At 43.2% G+C, this 23,358-nt stretch overlaps 5 protein-coding genes across 7 annotated transcripts; 1 reads left to right on the forward strand and 4 right to left on the reverse strand.

Annotated features, from left to right (window-relative positions):
- The first annotated feature begins 379 nt into the window (after positions 1 to 379).
- Positions 380 to 5,440, forward strand: LOC6635457 (adenylate cyclase, terminal-differentiation specific). 2 transcript variants are annotated; one of them, XM_070209014.1, is made up of 2 exons: positions 380 to 851; positions 4,337 to 5,440. In XM_070209014.1, exons 1-2 carry the CDS (start codon positions 585 to 587, stop codon positions 5,156 to 5,158), a joined length of 1,089 nt encoding a protein of 362 aa, XP_070065115.1. In that variant the 5' UTR covers positions 380 to 584; the 3' UTR covers positions 5,159 to 5,440. The 2 variants fall into 2 exon arrangements, with proteins under 2 accessions (XP_070065115.1, XP_002059059.2); XM_002059023.4 differs by lacking the exon at positions 380 to 851 and adding an exon at positions 4,060 to 4,251.
- LOC6635426 (uncharacterized) lies at positions 853 to 1,331 on the reverse strand. Its single transcript, XM_015169161.3, has 2 exons — positions 1,190 to 1,331; positions 853 to 1,099 (listed from the first exon to the last, which is right to left on the reverse strand). Exons 1-2 carry the CDS (start codon positions 1,253 to 1,255, stop codon positions 863 to 865), a joined length of 303 nt encoding a protein of 100 aa, XP_015024647.1. The 5' UTR covers positions 1,256 to 1,331; the 3' UTR covers positions 853 to 862.
- On the reverse strand, positions 2,121 to 2,705 carry LOC6635425 (uncharacterized). Its single transcript, XM_002059025.4, has one exon. The coding sequence runs from the start codon at positions 2,594 to 2,596 to the stop codon at positions 2,285 to 2,287; it is 312 nt and encodes a 103-aa protein (XP_002059061.1). The 5' UTR covers positions 2,597 to 2,705; the 3' UTR covers positions 2,121 to 2,284.
- LOC6635458 (uncharacterized) lies at positions 2,937 to 3,827 on the reverse strand. Its single transcript, XM_002059024.4, has one exon. The coding sequence runs from the start codon at positions 3,810 to 3,812 to the stop codon at positions 3,093 to 3,095; it is 720 nt and encodes a 239-aa protein (XP_002059060.1). The 5' UTR covers positions 3,813 to 3,827; the 3' UTR covers positions 2,937 to 3,092.
- A 5,504-nt stretch (positions 5,441 to 10,944) lies between the features above and the next one.
- On the reverse strand, positions 10,945 to 19,215 carry LOC6635456 (cuticle protein 21.3). Of its 2 annotated transcripts, XM_032440082.2 has the most exons (5): positions 19,065 to 19,215; positions 14,967 to 15,222; positions 14,442 to 14,792; positions 11,651 to 11,744; positions 10,945 to 11,569 (listed from the first exon to the last, which is right to left on the reverse strand). In XM_032440082.2, the coding sequence occupies exons 1-5, from the start codon at positions 19,074 to 19,076 to the stop codon at positions 11,500 to 11,502; spliced, it is 783 nt and encodes a 260-aa protein (XP_032295973.1). In that variant the 5' UTR covers positions 19,077 to 19,215; the 3' UTR covers positions 10,945 to 11,499. The 2 variants fall into 2 exon arrangements, with proteins under 2 accessions (XP_032295973.1, XP_032295974.1); XM_032440083.2 differs by lacking the exon at positions 14,442 to 14,792.
- Between the last annotated feature and the right edge of the window lie 4,143 nt (positions 19,216 to 23,358).

Below are 23,358 nucleotides of genomic sequence, written 5' to 3' on the forward strand. Positions count from 1 at the left end.
ATAGAACTGTGCACTGTTTCCCCTATATGGAGCTCCTAAGCCGATCCTTAGTTATCACCACATCATATATATTGTGCCCACTTCATGACCGCCCTCGAATGACCCAAGGCGCATTGGCACACATGGCGTGGAGTTGGTGGCTCGACTGTGCTAACACCTCACGCACATACATTGACTCGTAATGCTACTCAAATTGCAGCACTTGCCGAAGACGGGGCCAATAAATAAATTTTCCATTTACCATCAGCTGTTGCCGCTGTCTTCGATGTGTTCGCTGCCTTTGCTGCATGCCAAGTAAACGGCCCCAAAGCCCGGAGCCAAAGACCAAGTATAAAACGTTTGAACGGCGGGCGGGCAATGCACAGTCGTTATTTGGACAAACTGCAGCCGGTTTGTTGTCGTCGCCGATAACGTGACATTGTTGTTGTGGCCGTTGCCATTAATTAAGGCAACCATCAGAGAGCATCAGACAGACGGGCAACAGCCATCAGTCCACTGAGAGGGAGAAACTGCATCACAGCGTGGAATCTGAATCAATTACAATTAGCATTTGCCACTGGCCTCATAAATCATAGAAACGGGACATGTTTGGCATCTGGTATCCCGGTGGTCTGTTGACCTTCTCCCTGCTGCTGCTCGGTGGGCTGCAGTATGCGTGCCATGCACAATTATCCTTTCACACCGATGCCAACACGAATTCGTTTACGCTGAAGGCGCCCGGGTTACAGCAGACCTTCACGCGCTACTATGGTGCTGCCAAGCAGCAGCAGGCCCAGGCTCTGGAGCAGCCACAGGCTGACTTGCAACAACAACAACAACAACAGCAACAACAACAACAACAGCAACAGGTGGTAAGTTTTGTTCATGCATATATTTTGTCAAGCTCTTGCCGGGGTCCAAGGGCCAGCTCCGTCTGCAGTCGAGCACTTCTGCGGCGACGACCGGCACCTGGTCGCATCGCATCACCGAAACCGAAATTCATGCCGCCGCCCATCTTCTGGCCCAGTATCTCGACACTCTGCTCGTTGCGTGCCGCGGCGCCGCTCTCCACCAGCTGTTTCACTTGGGCTGCAGCCAGCAACATGCTTGTTTCCAAGTCCTGTAACCACGCACACACGCACACACACACACACAGACACAATTAGTGGGGCATTCGGTGTGGGTCTGCTGCTTGAGCAGGTGAGCTTACCTGCGGCCTGGCGTTTGTGCAGATGCTGAGAAGCAGCAAAACAGCCAACACTAAAGACACTCCCATGGCTCTGTTCTGGTTGTGGGTCTATGCTTGGAACTGGCTTGCCTGGCTCCCGACGCGGCTTATTTAACCGGGGTGTCGGGTGACCTGGCCATTTGACTAATTGGCAGCCGGCAAACGGGAACAGCAGAAAACTTTTATAATTACCGCCAACAGCTGCTGTCGTGTTGCACACATCCGGTGCCCCAATCTCAGGCAACATCTTGCCTCAACTGTGCGGCATGCTGTGCGCGGCTATGTGTGTGTTCGTGTGTGCGCGAGTGTATTCGCTCGATTTACATAACCGCTGACATGTGCTGGTAATGGGTTGGCTGCAATCTTGATGAACTCCAGAGCTGTGCAATTCCGAATTCCGGAAGCTGTACGATCAGCTGATTAGCGCTTATCCAAAAGTATTTATAACAATTGGATATTACAGTTAACTCACTTAATTGTCGGCTGTAATCTATTCGCATTAATTGCTGCTCATTTATTATCTAGTTGTCATTTGACTTCTCTATAGATGAATGTCTCCTAATTCATTTATAATTTAATTTTGATATATTGCAACCTTCTCTTCGCCCGAGCTCTCATCCCTACTCCAGCTGTATATAGCCGGCGATAATGTGTCCCAGCCCAATATACTCTCTTTTACGTTGAACAGGGTATGCAAGTATATGTTTTTATTCCTGTTGAAATTTTGTTGGAATTCTATATTCTGTAGTACATATTCATCTTCTATAGTTCATACGAACTTTTATTCCTAATGCTCGTCATCAGCTGGTTACATTTTAGTTTCCCGCTAAAAGATCGGACAATAAGCACCGAACCTTTGCCAAAATCAATTTCTATTAAGTGTGGCCAAGGGAAGATGAAGTATGCACAGAACTATTTAATAATGTTTGTTATTCGCATGTTTCTTTCGTGAGATGTATATTTCTACCCCACTGACTAATCAGTTGTTTAAGGTCTCAAGTTTAATAGAAGTCCCATAGTTTTCTTTTGTTTTGTTTTTTTATATAACTTTGCAATTCACTGTGAATGCAGCTCTGATCAGTTGCTCAGTGGGAGGGTTTCTGCATTGTCTTCGGCGCCATCGGCAAAAACATGCCGCAGCTCCTCAAAATAGCTGCGGAACGAGTCGGCCATGGACTGCCAGGCATTCCGTATGCTCTGGCCCAGCTGCTCAGCCGCTGCGGCCAGGCGTGTGTCCAGTCTGGGCTCATCCGGATAGCTTAGCTGCGGTCGCACATCGTCATACTCATTCGAGTAGTCCAGCTCCAGGTCCTCCTGGCAGCGGGCCAGCCATATAAGCATCGCCAGCCCCAAGACGCAGCCAAACACAGAACGCCAAGTGGAAATCATTGCGCTAACTGACCTGACGCCAACGTGGCCCTAACGCTTTTGTCTGGGCCAACATTGATGGTTGGCGTGTCCAGCAGGCAATAAAACTGCGACACGTGCGCTGTCAGCCGGAAATGTCAGTGATTAACTAGCTTCTATATATTTTTTTTAAAAATGTTGGTTTGTTGGTGTTTGAAACTTGCAGCGATCAGATAAATCTGAAATAGCAAACATTTTGTCTTATAGAGCGGCTTGTTAGACCTTCAATTAAATGCGGCTTATTGTTTTTTCTTGTATGTTTTTTAGTGCCTTAATTAGTAAAATATTTTAGAATGCCCCATTGATGCAGACAGTATTTTTCTGTTAGTATTTTCTTGTCTTTATTGGTATTTTTAACAACAAAAAATAGTTGAGAAATAGCTGACATTTCTTGGTGACATTTTAGCCAATTCAGTATCTATTTGGTATATTTTTGGTATTCAAAAAAAAAAAGGAAGCTAATTGATTTTTAAGTGGCTTACATGCCGCCAGTAGCTTGAGCAGTTGCACCTTTAACTTGCTGGCGCACCTGCTGCACCATGTCGGCCATGTTGTCTATAAACGAGAGAAACAGGCCCTTGACCTGTTCGCCCAGGCCGGCGCCCAGCTGCTGCTGCTGCTGCTGCGTGGCCTGGCGACGTCGTCTCCGGCGACTCTCGAGCAGCTTCTTTTTGGTGCTCGTTTTGCTGATGCGCGTCCTTGATGCATTGTTGTTGGCGGCGCGCTTGCGTGCGCGTTTCTTGCGCGCCTCGACATCATCGGCCGACTCCGTGGTGGCGCCCATCTTCATGCCGCACGGCGAACGCTTGAGGCGATGCAGCGCCTGGTGCAAGCTAAAGCTGCGGCTGCTGTTGCGGTAGCTGCTGTTGCTCGTGCTGGTGCTGTTGGTGTTGCGGCGCCTTCGTCGCCGCCTTTCATCTGACTCGGATGAGTCGGAATCTTCGCCGCTGTCCGGTCGCATCGCATCGCCATAGCCCATCGCCGTCTTGGAGCGCACGGCCACCAGCCCGCCATTAAAGTTCATCTGTTGTGTTGCCAACGCGCCCTCCTGCAGGCTGCTCATAATGCCAGTGCCCGCGCTGAGCGCCCCCACGGCCAATTTCTCGAGTGGATTTTCCGGGCTGGCACGTGACCAGGCGCTGCCCGTGAGCAGTCCCAGCAAGAGCAGCAGCATCATTAAATGCAATTGGAAGCACATTTTTCAACTGTGTTCGCCTCGCGTCATTGCCACCCGTTTTATGTCGCATTTTTGCACTGGATTCGTTTGCGTGCAGCGCATCTGCGCAACGTGGCGTATGATCAATATTTGCCTTTGGCACCTTTGTTTATTTCATTTTTTCTCTTTATATATATGTATACATTTATTTTGCTATCCAAAGCAGGCTGGGCACAATGCTTCCGGACTGTCAGCGCTGGGCTGGCAGTCCGGGACTGGGGGCAGTGTCAGTCTCGCTCGCTCGCTTAATCAGATTAGATTTCGAATTTCAGAATTTATTTCTCGTTTGAATTTGTAGCTTGCCGTAAAACTGCAAGATTTCGAAAACGTTTGCTAAATTGTAGTTGTGTTTGAAACTAAATTCCACAGAACCTGGCAGAAAATGAGAGCTGTCAAAACTCGCAGAAATGGTGGTCGACTGGTAAACGGAGCAAGCATGAAATATGTATAGTTTCCGAAGTATTATTTGAATAATTATTTTGTTCTGCATTTTGTTTGATTCACAGCAAAATCCAACTCAATTCGCCGGACTTACGCCCACGGGAATACAATATTCAGCTGCGTATCCGCAGCAAGCCATTGGAGCTCACAGCAAGTCAAAGTCAGCGACAGCTGTCAGCAGCCAACAACAATTACTTCAACAACAACAACAGCAGCAGCAGCAGCAGCAGCAATATCTTGCACAGCAACAGCAGCAACTGCAGCAGCAACAGCAACAGCAACAGCAACAGCTGCAATCAGCTAATCTACCCAGCTATGCGGACCAGATGCAAGCCGCCTTCCTTGATTACCAGCGTCAGCGATTGGAGTTTGAGCAGCAACAACAGCAATTGCTGCAAAAACTCTACACCTACTATCCCGATGTCTCCGGCCAGCAGCAGCACCAACTGCAGCATGAACAGCCGCAACAATCGTCCAGCGGCAGTGTCAATGCTGCAGGGAATCGATACTTCACACGGCAATCCACGTCAGTTTTTGGCAGCGGCAACGGATTGCAGCCGCAGCAACAACGCCAACAGACGCAGCTGCCGCAGTTGCAGTCGCAGTCACAGCCACAGTTGCAGACAACATCATCCGGCGGACTGGGCAATTTCTACTCGACCCAGCAGCACATGGGATTCCTGCAGCAGCAGCAGCAAGATGTGCTGCGCGATCAGCAGCAGAATGTTGCGCAGCAGTTCGCCACCGGCCAACTGGCACCCAGCACCACCACCAACTACGGCATGGCAGTGCCCGAGACCTCCGTACTGGGTTCTCCATCGTATCAACCTTCGTCAGCCGTATCCCATGTGAGTTTCTCCAGCGGCAATCTTAACTACAACTTCTAAGGCACACGCGCTACATTCGATTGAATCCACAATATGCCAGGCTCTGCTGCATCCCGCCACGTGGACCAGTGGACCCAGAAACTCAACGGACTAACTATCGGATAATCGACCTGTTTTTTTTTTGTCACTCCTTTTTTTTGCACGCAATTAGTTTTAATTTATTCTAATCTCGTAATAGTCATTATTAGTAATATCTTTTTTTTTTTTGTAACTATGTGAAAATTTTTCAGCAGCGTAGCTATGAGTCATACATTGTCTAAAATTAAAATTCGAAAATCAGAATTAATGTGTTTGCAATAATCCTTTCAATTAATTTAAGCAGTCTTCGTGTGTGTGTGTGTGTGAGTGTGTGTGTGTGTATCTATGAGCGACATAAGCTTTATTTAATCCCTTTCAATGCCTTTTACTCGCCTCAACCCATTGAGAGTGGGTTAAATGTATATATGGGTAAAGTACAGCCTCTGCGACCCCATAAAGCTATATATATTATTAATAAGAATTTCGCAAAATATATAAGCTAGAGGTTTTAAATGATAGATATAGATTAAATTATAGATATATATATATATAGATTCTTTTCGCTTAACTTCTTCTCGAACTTTACCATTCGGAACCTACGCCGCCCTCTCTAAGATAAATCTTATGTTTGTAGGCAAACATCAAACAATAATGTGGAGATGAAGCTTGAGTTATTATTTCTGTATAAATGTATAGAAAATAGTTGCTTGTAGCGGCAGCTTGGCGCTCAGTACAGAGCATCTTATAGTCGGATTCTCTCAGTTAGAAAACTTTCTAGCGTGGATATTTAATCTTTAATGAGTTTTCTTTAATTTGAATCGCAAGTCCCCATTTCCTGAACTCTTTATTTTGTGGCACAAGCGATTTTTGTATAATAAACAGTTCTATGCATTTGTGCTATGAGTTGTCTTAAAGTAGAATGCGACCTCATGGTGCAGTTGCACAAATGACCGGGTCAGCCTTTGCTTTTAGTTTCCAAAGTTTCGCCGTTCAGTTGTCCACACTTTGCTTCCGGCGGTAATAATTAACCACCAGCTGAAAGTGCTCGGCACACTTGACCCTGAGAAAATAATCGTTCAGCTAGCCGCCCTCCAGACCCAGCCCCAGCACCAGACCCAGCCTAATAGCACTTCCGCATTTGTGGCGCCTCCCCATTTCGTGGGGCACGTGGTTTCTCTATAGTGTGTTTTGCCATTCGTTTTTGATATACTATCGTTTTCCTTTGGCGGCGATACTTTTTGTTAGATTGATTGAAGGCGTAAGCGCACTTAGAGTATACAACAGCTAAGAGTGCGCAGGTTGACAGTGGCCGACTGACACAGCTACCCTGCACCCTGTAGCGAGCTGCATTTAGAAGCCTTCTAGCTGCCTTAAATGGGAGCTCGCACTTCCCCATTTCCAACTTTAAGTATCGGACTTGCAACCTTAGAGAGCTCCGGTGTTTATTGTCTGATCTTTACGCCATTTTCGGTACTTTATATGGCATTCGCATGCGTGTGCATACCAAAGCCCGAGACTGTGCCTTCAAAAATAAGAATTGTTTTCATTAGATTAAGATTTAAATCGAATTGTCCGTGCTATACGATGAACTGAATTGCAACTGTTAAGGCTGGGACAGACAAACAGAAGGACATGAGGAACATGAAGTCGCAGCTACCTTCTTCCAACTATTACAAACATATGCACAACACCCAGACACCCCTTGCTACCCAAACTGTATGTGTTCGGAGCATAATTAGCTCAAATTATCTGCCTGCAGTTGTCACATAGCAAATGTCGGTGGCCTGAACGTAGCTGCGGTGCGAAATCTTTGGCATGTTTGAGGTAGCATTAAGCATACGCCACAGTGGACAAAATTTGAATACGCCCCCACCTGCCCCAAGGACTCGAAACTCTACAGTGCAGCACAGGTCACCGTCTGCACACGCCACTTGCCCAAACAGTTTTGGTTACCAAGCTGTGCCGCACAGTCGGATATCTAGCGAGGTGTTGGGCCTAGGGACTCGCCCATGGTCCTATATTTCTTGTTATTGCCAGACATTTTGGCTATGTTGTGTCCTGTCAACTAGGGAAATGAACAGGAAGCGGCTCTACAAACACAAACACACACACACACACTCCAGACAGCATGCGGTCAGTGTGTAAGGGAATATGTTACTGTCCGTCCATCTGTCAGTGTGTGCGTCTGTGTGTGTGTGTGTGTGTGCCTGTGTATGCATCAGTGTGTGAGCATCTGTGTTGGCCATCTTTTTTTTCTGTGCTGCGCTGCGCTGCACATTTCTGTTGACTTGCGTTTGTTGTTTGCTAAACGCACAAAATTGAAATTTTCTATTCAAACATGTCCTGGCATGGACAACTACAGCCCCCTCGCCAGCCCCGCTCCACCTTTGCCTGAATCCGAGCCCCCGAATCGCCAGACCGTTTGTATTATTTGCACGTGCGTGGGCAAAGAATTTCGCGCAACGAAGTTGACTTTGAGCTAGTAAAACATTTTTATCTGGCGAATGGCATTAAGTTAATTACTCTTTGCAATAAAATGTGTCATCTCGGAGGCCATGGTGCTATTCAATTCCCTATCTTACCTAGCTAGGAAACTGAAACTTTCACATTAGTTACCTGGTTACCTGATGAAGGTGCACGTTAAGATGAAACTTTTTTGTATGAAACTTGTTTGTTTACCATCCGATCGGCCTCAAACTCATCTTTGTTCAAATTCATTTGAGGGATGTTTCATACATTTCGAAAAATGCATTTCTCCTTGATGGAAATGGGGGTCAAAGATTTTGATGTGTTCAAGTTTGGGGTTCAAATTAATTTCCTTATTTTTCGCAAAATCTAAGCTAGCTCGGTAGAAAGTTCGATTCTAAGATTGTTTTGTTGAACTTTTATGTTTTGTCCGATTTGCTTCCAACTTATTTTCTAAGCTCTACAGAATAACTTAATGAATACGTGCTGCGGCATTTTGGGAAATTCCGCCCGCAACAGTGGAAAACGGTTAAAAGTCATTATCCTATATAGTTATAGGTAGAAATTTTCCACCCCCATACTTTAGTTAAATCTCATTCAATTTTCTCGAGGTTCAACTCTTTGTTTTGCTTCTTTTCTGGCATTTAAAGGCGGCAACAATATTCTTGTATAAAATAAGAATTTTATCCGTATGCTTTAATAGGATGTAGGAGTTCGTTTCACAAAAAGAAATATATATAAATGGCGTTCACGTGTAACATACGCCCATCGATCTCAGTGGCAAGAAAGTTAGGAAAATTGTTTATTTATTTATTAACTTATATAAAATATTTGCACTTTAATAGTCCAAACGAATTACCTGCCTTTGGCCATGCTCCGTGAAGCTGATTTTTCACCTGCTTGAAGCTAAGTTTCAGCTTGTCACATATATTTGTATTTTATTTTACATAACAAGCAACTGCATTTTTAATGAAGAATTGCCCGTTGTACTGAAAATATTGCAAGCCATTAATATTTTCACATATAAAATGCGGGCTACATTTGATTGCCTCCCAAATTGACATTAACCCAATGTGGTTGGATAGGTTCAATGATTGGGACTTTATTTTTAAGCAATAGCTTAACTTAATTTTGAGCCAAATCATTTTTGAAACAATTATATGTTAGTTTCTGTTTCAGTTCATTAGAAAATCGTAGTAGCAGCTTGTGCTTAAAGTAAGCTTCACAATCAATTCGAACCGGGTATTCATATTTACAGATTCATTTGCTAGTTTTAACTGACACACATTGAGTAATAATAATATCCTTACGTATCTACGCGGTTGACAGCATATTATTCCATTGCCAATTCATATAGTTAACTAGCGACCTCTAGTTGTGTTGGCTCACTGACTGCATTGCTTTGATGTCTTGTGGAGGTCGCTTAGTTTTCTCGAGTGCCTGCTTGGCTCTGACTAACATGGCCTTGCCTCAATACATCTCCAGCTTAAGCCGTAGAGAAAGAACTCGCTCTAGCAGCTGCATTTGCTAATGAAATTGTCGTGTTTTGGCTTTGAGTTTCCTTTGCGCTTTTACTTTCCATGGCTTTAGCTGTTTGTTGTATTATTTACATTGGCGCGCGACTGTTGTGCTCTCTGCCTGGCCCGGCCCGGCCCGGCCCGGCCCGGCCCGGCCTTGGGCCCAGGTGTCCTGTGTATTCTGGAGGGCAGGACTCGGCTTGTGTTTGTATTTGCATTCAGCATGCTCTAAATGAATATGCCAACAGTTTTTCTTTGCTTGTTTTTTCGCTCTTCTCTTTCTTTTTGACGGACAACTGTTGCTGTGCTGCTCGCCAGTTGGCTTTAATGTCCTGGCCAAATCAAATAAGCCACGTGTCAAGGCACGCGCACACAGCTAGCCGCAGGTAGTGGTAGCAGCGGGGGCATGGCTCTTACTTTGTTGGCCAGCGTCTGGCATAACTTTGCATCTTAATTGATATCCAGCTGCTTGGCTGAGATTCTCGCTGTGCTACGCTGTTGTGGCTAGAATATTGAATCAATATTTGTATGTCATACCCTCTTGTTTTCTATGTCAGCGGGTTTACTTGCGTGTGTGTGTGTGTGTGTGTGTGTATGTGTGTGATAGAGTATTGTGTTGTCTTTCACGCAACTTTGTACTAAGCCACATTTACAGTTAATTATAATACTCTCACACACACATGCACAGTATACACACATTATACATGAAATTCCATTTACAAGCTGTCGTTAACGCTATGAGGTGTTGCTCAAGTTACCTGACAACTGTATATTAGTCTATATACATACACAACCGATATCGCATTTAACCATAGAAACATAATTTGGGAATATATATCCATTAAACTCTCACTCACTCAAGTCTTGCACTTGCATTTCAGTTAAATAATTCGACAGTGTTAAATATGTTTAAGCAAATATGTCTCAATTAAACCAGTTCAGCCATGACCTAGAACTAGTTCACATGCTAAGAAAATGATGCGTAACATTTTTGTGGCATTTCGAATTCGGGCATCTGCTTAGAAGGTATATTCGTGCATTTCATAACTAATTAGCAGATTTTTAACTAACAAAATTGTTAAGCAGACAATTCTGAGCCTAAAACAGTTTTCGAATCGTTTTAAAGGCGTTCGGAATCAGTTTGTGAACTTTGTTCAGAAATTTGAAAAAGTTTTTATCGTAAACCATTTTCGAATCGCTTTTGAAGCGCATTAGCAAAGTAAGAGATTTCACTGAGTTAACTAAAATATGCTATGAAAAACACATACAGTCAGCTGTATGTGGCATATGCATTGACATTTTGATGCTCTTTGCTTTTTTCAACATATATCCAAAAATAAGCTTCAATGTGCTATATTTGGCATTGCGCAGCGCACGCGGCGTATGCGTGATACGCAAACGACCTAAAACGGGATTTTGGTCATTTGAACTTTAATACTTTCGCTTGGCTTTCACTTGGCATTTGGCATAGATCTATTCATGGACTGGACTATGCAGTAGCTATGTATGTATGTATATGTATATATATATATATATATATATATATGGGGAGCATGATAAATTCCACGCACTGCGCCATAAAATATGCAGTACGTATGGCAAGTGCTCAACTGGAGCGTGGAAAATAAATCGTAGCATAGTTTTTGGAGCTCGTATATCATCTTGTAACTGCAGTATTGGGAGTATGCTGGCCCCTGGGAAGGGAGTCTATCGCTGTGTTACCTAAAAAACAACAAAAACAAACAAAAATAAAGAAGAAAAACACAAATAAAGCGCAACGCTGCATAGAGAGTATATCAAGTCGATATATATTAAACGTTTTTATTTTTTCCAACATTTCACATGCATTTTCTGTACAAAGTAACTTTTTCATAAAAAGTAAGTTCAACCGCGATAAAAAAAAAAAAAACAAAAACAAAAATAGAGGGCACACGCATAAAATACAGAGGCAAATTACACAATTAATATTCATGTAACAGAGAGACTTTCCGTTCTTAACATGGAGCTTTGCTATGGCTTATAAAATAATAAAAAATTAAGCTCAAATACAAAATTAAAAAAAAAAATATATATATATATATATATATATTGGTGCACTAAAAATTGGCAACGTTGCAATTCGGCATTAGCCATTTTGTGCATTTTGAATTTTGAGTTTCAATTAAAAGGCCGAGGGACGCACTATTTACAATTCAGCTGGACATGAATATTATTTTTAGCCGCTTACTCCATGTTAGGGATGTTGGCTTTCGTCTGCTGATGGCGGATGGCTTGGTGGACGGTGGACGGTAGCGGGAGTGATGGTTGTTAGGCAGTGATGGTTGTGGGTCATCCCAAGCTCTAGTAGCCATACTGAATGCCATGGCCGGAGACGGATGTGTGCACCAGAGCGGGTGCGGCAACGGCAGCCCTGCATGAGTTAGAAATATGAATTATGAAATATGCATTCGTCGATTCATCTCTATTTATAAAGCACGGCGGCATTACTTACTTGAGCACTGGGCCGGCAGCCAGATGCGTGGCATAGGCCGGTGCTGCGTAGGCCGGTGCAGCCAGTCCAATGCCATGTCCGATGATGCCAGGTGCTGTGGACCAGAAACACAAATTGCATTAACAACAACCGACTGGCAATGGAAATGCATAATCAGAGTTAACCCAAACAGAAGTGAAGGCAACGGCACGTTTAGGAATATTAATTCCGGGTACATTTATCTGAGAGCGATCAATAATCCTGGCCACTGTTTGTCAACAGTAACAATGAAAATTGCCACCTTTCTCTCAAATTGGGCCATTGTTACAGGCCGGGATCTGAGCAGGTTGGCCCACACTCGAACACATGGCATGGCACTGACAAGTCGACATCAATCAAGTGGCACGTCAGGGTCTGCAATTTTATATTGTCAAGCCAAGTTGAAATGAGATACTCGGACGTGAGTTACAGTGTGTTACAGAAGGTCGTCAAAATCGTACCACACTGGCCGTTTGTGACCATATGAAATGCGGCAACAGTGCGTGTAACGTACAGGTCAACATAAATTTCGAAGAAAATAGACAACACTGGCTGTTTAGCTAACGGTAAAGGCTCAGCATAAAATGCATCAGCATAGCGGCATTCCGAGAACTCACCACACTAACATTTCTTTTGTTCGCCCAACCGCAAAGCGGCAACATGGCCAGATACTCGTGAGACTAGAGTAGAGCTCTCTTCAGCAACGAGTTGCACTTTAATAAAATTACGATTAAAAGAGAAACTCCCAAGGGCTGTGACAACAGAGCGTAAATCTTATCAGTCCAAGAAAGCACTTGTACATGGGATTAGGTAAAACAAAAAGTTACTGCAAATTAATAACTGTTACTGCAATACAGAAAACAAAACGAAAATAAGCTGCTTGTAATATTTAATAAGCTCACTGAGGTTAGGCAACAACGGAACAAATTGAAAAAGGGTGCTTACAAGCCCGTGGCTAGTTTTGTAACTCTTTTTTTCAACTTGTTGAGTCTTTGTGCAAGAGTTGAAACGCGTTGTGAAGTGCGGCAACGCAACGCAACGCTCGGCATGGATTGGCCAGATAGTCGGGAACTGTTGTCCTGCGGACTGTTGTCGAGAGGCGTACGAGGCGGGCGCACATGGCCTGGCAATGCCAAATAGCACTTGTCCAAATGACTGACGAACTGACTGTCCCACTTGAGGACTTGCGTAGCGGCACGACCTCGTCATCATCACCATCATCATCATCATTGTCATCGTCATCGTCGTTGTCGTTGTCGTTGTCGGGGCCACGTGTCAATGGTTTAAAGTAGTTGGCAACAATAAATGAATGATTGATTATACGACATGCTTTGAACGACATTGCTCTACACGCCCCCAACGAAACACTCTCTCGACTATCTTCCTGTCTGTCTATCTCTCTCTCTCTCTCTCTCTCTCTGTCTCTCTATCTGCCGCTGTCTCTGTCCCTCTGAGCAGCTAACGCAAGCAACAGTGGCAACGCCTGAACATACCCAACGTCTGGCAGCACCCGCAGCACGCTGCCCTTCCCTTATTGAGTATTTCAAGTGACCCATTCAGGGCAGCCCTTACATATTAATGAGATAATTGCATAATACTAACAGCCCGGTATCTATCGATTTTACTGCCCGGAAACGTTACTCGCTTTTGTTTACTACCTTATCTACAGTTGGGGGTATATTCAATAGGCTCGTTGGGTTGAACACTTGATAGAATGAAATGTCTATAAAATACATATGTTCCTAATGAGCACAGCAGATGCAACTCTTATAGGATTGGATAATTAGGTTTTGTAAACCTAACATAGCTGTCTAAAGTTAGAAAGGTTTGAAATTTAAACAACTCTAGGCCTTTGGAAAATAGCTATACCATTTTTGATGGCTGCAAATCAGTTTTAAGCTCGGCACTCCATTTGTCGAAACAGACGAACTGAAAACTGAATTGAATTAAAGCATTCTATTCTATTAGTTCAAGAAAAATCGCATAACCCGTAATCGAACCTAATCCTAATCCCAGTTCATGGATATGAAAAAATTGCAACGAGCCAGTTGAAACGTTTTCTATGTTTGCCCAATCTGCGTTCCAGATGGTTTATATAAATTTTAGAAGATGTTCAACATGTACGACGGATTAGTTACGCAATAATTAAAATTGCTGCCATATGAAAATAATTGTTTGGCCATTGATTCCGCCCACTTGCCACCTGTCCAACCTTAATGAACAATATATCTGATCTCTCGATTGCTTTTGCCAGAAATGTGACTGGATTATGAGAACCTAACTTACTTTTGCGCTGGCCTCAGAGTCCTGGCACAAAGGCTTAATGTTTGTCTTTTTCTCCGATTCATCCTGCTCTGAGCACACAGCCTCACCCTCTGGTTACACACCGACCCGCCCACTCATCGTATTGAGCTGCAGCTATCAGCAACGTGGCAAAGCATGGCCCAAATGAAAGTTTGGGCTTTGTATTTAAACAGTGTCAAAAGTTTGTTTTGGCCAAGTGCACTTGGCTAGCGACATAAGGGAAAAGACAATAAGAGGAAAACCCAAAGATAACTCCAACATAGATCAGATCAGATCAGAGCCCAACCAGATATTAAATTCGCACGAGTGCACGAGCTGGAAAAAATGTTGCTAGAAGATTAGTACAACTACAACTACAACCACAACTACAGCTACAGCTACAGCTAGAGCTAGGAAGAGGTGCAAAGGGTGCGCGGGATTAGATTTTGGCAGAGTGGACTACGGCCAGTCTGGACTCTGTGGCACCTACCATAAGCTGGTGCGGCGGCAGCGTATTTCACAACGGGTGCGGGTGCAGCAGCTGCCAGATAACCATGCGAGAACGCCGGTGCGGCAGCACTATATCCATAGCCATAGCCCAGATGCGAGGCGCCCGACAGCTGCAGAGCGGGCGCAGTGGCTGCATAGTGGCCCCCATAGGCCAGAGCTGGAGCGGCAGCGGCGTAATGACCGCCATAGGCGAGCGTGGGCGCAGCAGCGGCGGCTGCATAGTGTCCACCATAGGCCAGACCCTGGCCCAAGGCGGCGTGCCCGCTGGTCAGCTGTATTTGGGCGGCGGGCGCGGTGTGTCCAAGTGCATAGCTGGCGACTTGTGGCGCGGCTAGATACGAATTTGTTGGTTTTTGTTTTTTTGAATGTTAGCATATGAACTACGTGCATTTTGAATGAGGTGAAGTGAGTGCTTTGTGCGTGTTGTGAATGTCCGAGTGAATGTTGTTGCATGTGCAATGCGAATGTGTCGCGAATTGTGAGTGTGAATGCGTAGCTGACTTACCGGCATAGTGGGCGGGCGCCAGGCCGCCATCGTTGCTGATGCTGGAGCGCTGCACATGGGACTGGGAGTGAGCGGTCTGCACCTGACTGGCATAGTCAGACTGAGACGATTGGCCGTAGTGTCCCTTCACCGTATGCTCCTGTGTATTGCCTACCGAGGCATGGTCCACGCTAGGCGCACTAATCGAATAGGCGGCGGGACCGCCGGGCTTGGCCTGGGCACAGGCAATGGCTATAGCGGCCAGGCAGAAGATGAGCTACAACATATGAACAATAGAATACAACCTTATGCACACACGAAACGCACGCACACTCACACACACACACACACACACACACACACACACACACACACAAGCCCGGACACAAGAGCCGTCATTCATAAATCAGTTTATTGCAGCAGCCGTAGGACAACTCATTTGTATTTTGTTTGCATATCGACAGAGAACACACGACGCCCTAGGAAATTGCAGGCGCATAAACTTTTAATTAAGTTGCCAAAGTAGTTGGGAATTCAAATTTTCTACCACTCACTCGCGCGCCCTCTCCCACTGTATCCCTTTTGCTATCTCACACACGCACACAAACTGTTTTTTGCTGCAACACGGCAGCCTTTCAACTGTCTGGGCAATGCGGCGTATACATGTTATTTATGTAGAATTTGCTTGGATCGCTGCCATAGCAACATTGTGTTTGACTTGCAGCTTGATAAACTATTTTAGCATATGGCACTTACGTACTATCATATCAATTATGTTAACAGCATTGAAATTCTTGTAATTTCTCAATAAGTTTGGCGGCCTTCGACGCAGTTACCAAATGTTATCAGTAAAGCTAGCTCTTGTTCTTTTGAATAATTTATTGTTTAAATGTCAGTTCTCATTCTGTTTTTTTTTTTTTTTTTTTTTTGCTTTCCTATGCTGCATTTTATTTTCTTTATAGCATCATTCTTGACTAGCTACTCGCAGAAAGCTATTTGCTTCAACTCGTCCGTTTTTCTTTGCTACTTCTATTATTTATGGCTACTCGTCAAATTCGTAAATTAATAATTGTTAAAACGTAACTTGCTATTTCTAATTTACTTTGAGGGATTATTTTCGTTCCTAGCTATTCGTATCTGTTCGTCCGATGTTATTCAATTATTCGCACTAGTTACTATCTACTCGCTACTTCGTAAAATAATGAGCTTTACTCATTGTTATATTTGATTCTTTTTAAGCTAATTTAACCTCGCTTTCAAGTATTCCAACCTTTTTTCCACACAGCTCTTAGGGTTCGTTCTCGTTCATAGCTAACGCCAGCTACTCGCTACTGTTTGTCAGTTCTTATTTAATTCTTCGTACTACCTGCAACTCGTCACTTGGTATTTTTAACTTGCTTTCGGCTTATTTGTCCTCTTGCTTACATGCATATTTTTCGTTCCTCATTTCATTGCAGCTCGTTTCTCCTTACTCGCCGCTTGTTTATCGCCATCTATTGTTCGACTTATACTGTTTACTCGCTACTCGACTATGCTCGTTTCCTTTAACACTAATTTATAGTGGCGCGCGGTATGTTTGCAACCAAGGAATGGTTCTTTCTCGACCAATTTAAATTGTCCTCTCGTAATAGTTATCTTAAAAACTACTCTTGCTAGGGTATTACAAGTCTAATTTTACTGTTTATTTTTTAATGTTTTGCATTTGTCTTGCTTCTCTTGTTTTCTTTTGTGACCTTACATTTTACATTTTTGTGAGAATTCCATTGAATTTCAATTTACGCGGAAAAATGCAAAAAAAAAAATTTTGTATGAGAAATGACAAGTTTGTGGGTTGGGGCACATCAGTGAGTTGTGTTTGCCTTTTTTTTATTTAAAAAGTACATCATTTGCTTTCGTGCCTTTCTCGCTATGGGTTTTGTTTTATTTCACTGTATTTTATTTTGTTTTGCTTTATTTTCAGCCTGACGTGCCTGCCTTGCACTTGACTTGGCGCGGCTTTTATTTGTCTTTGGGTATTTATCTGATTTTAATTAAGCGTAACTGACTTCCGGCCAGGAATGGACCCGCAACGAAGGGGCTATGCAAACAACCCCCAAAATAAATGGAGAAAAGTCCAGAACTTTCGCTTAAAACTCGACCTTTAACTGAACAATTTAACTTGAACATTTGGACAGCTGCAGTCGTGGCTGCAAAGATGCGCAACTTCACACATGAAATACTCGCGAGCACAGCTCTAGGAGGTTTATACCCTGAACCCAGCGCAATAGGGTCCTGATATATTCTAAAAACCATATAAGCATGTAAAATCTCGCTTAGAAGGAACTTCTCTAAAATTAACGAAGCAAGTAAGAGGTTCTAGTCGGGAGCTCCCGACTAGGGGATAACCTGAACCCTCTTCTTCCAACATCAAATGCATATATATATTCTATTTTAGAAGCAACATATCATGTTTCGTGACTCTAGCCCTTATTATTTACCAAAATTTCCCAAAAACAGGATCGATATCCGTCCGTCCGTCCGTCCATAAAAATCTATATCGATAAATAGATTTTTATGGACGGACGGACGGACGGACGGACAGACGGACATGGCTATGTCGACTCGGCTATTGATGCTGATCAAGAATATATATACTTTATAGGCTCGGAAATGCTTCCTTCGGCCTGTTACATACATTTGGATTTTGCACAAATACAATAGAGCCTTATACCCATTTTAAATGGGTTCAGGGTATAAGAAGATAGAGCCTGGCTCTTTCTCATACAAAGTGTGTGGCTGGGCAAGAGAAGCCACATGGCTGCATAATGTGCAAGAAGATAGCATGTTTATTAACGCAGCTTGGCACTGATTGCAGGGTATCCCCAAGTCGAGCAGTAGCTTGCTTGTTTTCTTTGTCACTTGGCATTCGATTGACCTACTTCGCATTGGCTGCACTACACGCATTGCACTGAAATTTTGTTTGCATTTAATTTTGCATATTTCGATATTTTTTTTTCTGCTATTTACATTATATTTCGCGGTAACTGGAAGTCTTGAACTACTTAATTAGCATCATATCGCTTGTCAGCTCGACTGCCTTCAACTATTTGTTGTTGGCTTCGTATTTACTTATGCTTTAACTTTCAAAATATGCTAAAGCATAACAGAGGTCAACTGAAGTTGAAAGTTGCTTCGGGGAATCAAAAGTTTTCCATTTCAGACTTTTGCATGTCTTGCCTGGCGAGCGGTAACCAATTTCGATGATGAGGTGACAGTAACAGTGACAGTTAAAGGTTTTAATTTAAGGTGCTTAACGTCTGGTGAGCTTTCAAACAAACTTTAATGTGCTTTCAAAGCAACAGATGCCAATCAATTAAAGCTTGCTAAAGCGAAAAGCTTCATCATGGGTAGGGCTTACAATGAGATACAGCTTACATGTGCTTTGAGTTTAAAAAATCTCTCGGATTATAATTTGGAAATGCTCTTTTACTGACCTTTAACAACAGTATCGAAAATTGAAACGTAATTTGCCAATCATTAAAAACTTTAACAGTGCGCTGCAGAAGTAGAGCGCAATAGCGTATGAAAAAATATCACGTTTTTTCTGGCTAATTTTTTGCAAAAGTACAAATATTTGCTTTTTGCAATTCAGCAGAAGTGTGTTCTTATGGCAGAATTGCCGCCTGGCTTTCTATTTAAATAGGCAACGCTCTGTTTCACTTTCCCGAGAACTAAAAAAATAAAAATTGCACATACATATACATATACATACAACATGTATATGTATAAAATAATGCAGTTGGAGTTCACTGTGATGATTTTGTGGCACGTGTACTCTTTTTGGGTATATAAACAAAAGAAATAGTTTGATGACAACAGCTTTTGGGGCTACCAGCGGGTAGAGGGTTGACTTAAGAACTCTGATATTTTGTTTTCTTGTAGCATTAGTCACTAATGCGCTGCCATCAACTGTGGCAAGGATAACAGGCCATAGTTTGGCTTGCTCAGCTAGGATATTTGCAATTGCATCTGTCTGAATTTTTAACCTGGCAACAACTCTGGGCCAATGGAGTGCATCCTGGCCAGGTAGTCTGACGGGGACACACACAAACACACGCAGACACTTTAGTCCTTACGCACCTTGAATGCCATTTTGAATGTGGTTTTTCAATACGTTTGTTTCACGTGAAAAAAAATGTGCAGTTTTTAAACTGATTTATTGCACCGGGCTGCTAGGCTTCGAATCGAAAACTGTCTCAGTATCGCGTTCTTTGGGCCTATTTATACCGCGCTACATGATAAAAAAAAAGCGCTGGGAAAATATGGTCCAGCAGCAGCAGCGGCAGCAGCAGCGGCAACCATGGAAAACAAGTTTGGAGCGTCGCGCTTCGACTTTTTGGCAAAGCAGGCAACCGCAGCGGCCAGCCTCTGTCTGGCTATTGTGAATGCTCGCACTGCGCAGGCGCGGCCAACGCAATGCAACGCAGATGCCGACGCAGACGCAGATGCAGACGCAGTCTGCTGTTGCAGTTGCAGCCAACACCCGCCTCAATGCTGTTGCTTTGCCCATATTTTTGATTGCCTTTCAATTCGCTGCAAATTCAAGTTAATCGAATACACATCAGAGCCATTATTTAATTGGGAATTGTTGTTGACTAATTTGTTGATCCGGTCAAGGAAATTCAATCAACAACGGAAAGCGGCATGCGGTAGCAGGAAAAACCTACCAGCTTCATAGTCACTTAACAATGTCAACTACATATGTCAACACACATGCAACAAGAACTGCATAGCTATGCGACGCAATCTAAACATATTTTTTTAACAATTTATTATCTGGAATGGCTTACAAAATGATCAGTTAGCAAAGCCCGACAAGTGTTAGTTTATCTTTATGGCTTACTCTCATGATTCGTTGCGCGTCAGCTGTCAGTCGACACTATTAGTTTCTTTCATATACCAACTAGTTGCTCGTTTTTTAAAATTAATTTTTCGACGTCTACTTTTGATTCCTTAATCGTTACTAGTCACTCGCTTTTTTTATTGCTTAACTCGATGCTAATATCAACTCGTTGTTATTTTCTTCATATTATACGTTTAATTCCTTAATCGTTACTAGTTACTCGCTACTGTTAAAGACTAAGCCGTTTTCGCCGTGCTATTCTCATAACACGCTGCTAATACCAACACGTTCACATTTTCTCATTCGTTTGTCGTCATATTTTACATGTCATTTTCTATTCATTGTTAGTTACTCGCTGATGTTTACTTCTTACTCGTTGATCGCCTTCATGTTACTCGTTAGAATATCGTTTGATACTGGCTCTTTTTCGATTTTCGCTAGCTACTCGTTACTCGTTACTTGCTATTCGCCCCTTTATAAATAACCTTTCAAACAATTATGCGTATACTGTTTTAATTGAATGATATAATAGAGTGTTATTAAAATGCATTTACTGCCAACGTTCGGCGTTGTTAATTGTTCTGCCTCGCAGCCAGTGAACAAGTTGCAGCTGCCACTTGAATCTAGTGCAATAGGTGCAACTCTCACTTGACAGTTTCGCAGCCCCCACACACGTACAAGCGCACACACGCACGTTGCATAACTTCAACTCCACGCGGCATGAACTAATGTTCCATGCTCCACTCTTCGAGTCCAAGTCACGACTTGGGCAACGCATAAAGTGCGCATAAATTGTGCGACCCACAAAATCGAAAGCCAGCTCAAATTTAAGCAGCTAGCGACAAACACAAGAATGCCAAAATCACAAATCAAACCACTTGCAAAAACGCACCTCCACTGCCCCGCTGCCACTCAGTAATGCGCCACACTCCTGCCCCATTGTTGCATAGGCATTTGAAAGCGAAAAGCCAGGCCCGAGTCTTGATGCAACGCATGGATACGTTGGCTGGCCCTGGCTGACTGCCCAATTTCCGCGCCTTGATGGCGGCTGCTGCGTGAGAACAGCAAAAGAAAAAGGAAAAAACACACAAAAAAAAAAAAAAAAACGAACGAAAATCGAAAAACGAACCAGGCCAAAAGCTGCACCGTTGGCAAAATTTGCGAGCCAAACAGTGGGACCCATTAATAAAGCTCTTGATATAAGCCATATGAACGACACGAACATTTAAAATCATTTCAATCGAATTAGTTTGATTAAAATAAATATTTAAGAATAGTTAATTTCTTTTTTTAGGAAAATGTCACAGGTGTATCAGCCTTAGGTAACCTTAGGAAACATTGCTGTTCGTTGACCTGCATGCCAAACTTTATCAAGCTGCTGTGTGTTAAAAATTCAATTAACTTCTTGTCAACTCAAAGTAACTGACAAAAGCTAAGCTAATAAAGGCAATCTCCATTCTCCACAATTACTGAAAACTCGATTCACAGCAGCGGCGACCACTCCAGTCTTGTTAACAGTATTCAAAATGTTAATGCGAGTGCATGTTAATTGACAGCTGTTAAAGTACAGCAGTAGTTGGGAAGTGTTACTTTTAAAGATAAACATATCCGAAGGCGATTGGCAATTGCAGAGCTTAAACGCGTTGCGTGGAGAATGACGAGCTGAAGGTTAATGCAGTATGATTGCATTCGAAAAAAAAAAGCAGAAAAAAAAACAACATCTCAAGCAGCATTGAGTGAAACGAATGAGGGTGAAAGTGTGCTTGGGACGCCAGCGATGTTAGCCATGGGAAATCCTGCTTAGGATGACGCCATATTCCATGGCTTGGCAACCGCCTGCGGTGCAGTATTAGCTGCAGCTGCAGCTGCAAATGGCAAATTGCAAATGGCAATTTCTCAGTTGCAGATCCGCCTGTATTTTGAATGGCTGGCTATTTAAAGACGAAGAAGATGAGTATCCTCCATCAATGGCCATGGAACGATAGTGTTGCTCTGTTGTCTCTTTGTCTTTCCATTCTGTTTGCTGTCTGATATATCAGACTGGTTTCCATTGCAGCCACGCCCACGACCAAACAAGGGGCTTCGAAAAACAATCTGCACGCTTTTGTCTGGAAATTAATTTGTATAATTGCAGCGACAACAACAGCAACAACAGCAACACAACCAACAATAACAACAAACAGCAGTTCAGTGCGCAACCAAGCGAGGCCCTGTGTACAGTCCTTCACTCCTGGGCGAGCCCCATCCCCCTTCCACAACGCCCTTTCGGGCTGTCAATTGTGCCAAGTCAGGCGCAACTATACGCGTCTATATAGGTCAAAAAGGCGCAGACAATAATAAACAAAATCGAAAGCAAAGTCTGAATACTCTTACCTAAATTGTGCAACGACTGTTAATAGAAATTTAACAATATGCGGCATTGATTTTATACAAGATAACTTAAAGATCTGATATGCTTTCAAAAATATAGTATATATCTTACCACAAATGAAATGAATCGAAGCCTTCTAATAATTCGCAATAATCCATTCCGCTGGGCAGAGTAAAAAAACGAAACAATGGGTTTTACTGACCGCTGCTTGTCAACCATTAGGCCAGGACAACAGCGTCGCAGTCGCAGTCGCCGTCAACGTCGCCGTCGCAGTCGCCGTCGCAGTCGCCGTCGCCATCGCAGTTAGCGGCGTGACAACACTTGTTTCAATTGCGCCTATTGATGTCATTGTTGTTGTAGTTCGCTGTTGTTGCTGTTATTCCAGCCCATTGTTCGTTTCTAGCTGTTGTCCTGGCTGTTTGTTGTTCTTTTTGTTGGGTTGCCACCACATTTCCCTAAATACACGCCACGACTGTCAGCCAGCCCATCAGCCATTAACACAGGACGCAGGACTGAGAACCGTGGGACAGCATTGTGCAAATTTTTTTTGCTATTTTGCATGGAATTTCTACGGTGTTCAAGATTAATCACCAGCGTTTGTTTCAATTTGTTCTTGGCCCGACATTGGCATCGAACCCCGCATGGATTGAACAGAATGTGCATTACGAGTCCTTTGCGTGTATAAATTGTTGTTTATATTCGGCTCCGTTTTGAATGGGCGCTTAAATTAAGTGCGCCATTCACAAAGATGTTGAATATGATATGTATATAAATAAGCACATGCACACAAATTTACATTTGCCTGTGACCTGATACGCGACATACATACATATACATGTATGTATATGCTATTCCTGTGCATTTTGTTCAATTCGCTTAATGTTATTACTTCGTATTTGTATGGTCAACTGATATGTCTGGTATAGCTAGCTACATATTGAGCTCATATTTAACACTGATCGCACCGCTCTTCAATCCTGTCGTTCGTTTCTTGACAACAACAAAAAAAAAAACTATTATCTTGAGTGCTGGTCACGGCCTAAGTTATTTTGTTATTGTCCTACACTTAGTGACTGTTGATCGATATTACCAATTAATCGTTATCGAGTTATCCCACACATATGCCAAGCTGCAACTGCAAGCTCTAAGCAAGTGTCATC

Source organism: Drosophila virilis, chromosome X (genome assembly GCF_030788295.1).
Source record: "Drosophila virilis strain 15010-1051.87 chromosome X, Dvir_AGI_RSII-ME, whole genome shotgun sequence".
NCBI classification, from domain to species: Eukaryota; Metazoa; Arthropoda; class Insecta; order Diptera; family Drosophilidae; genus Drosophila; species Drosophila virilis.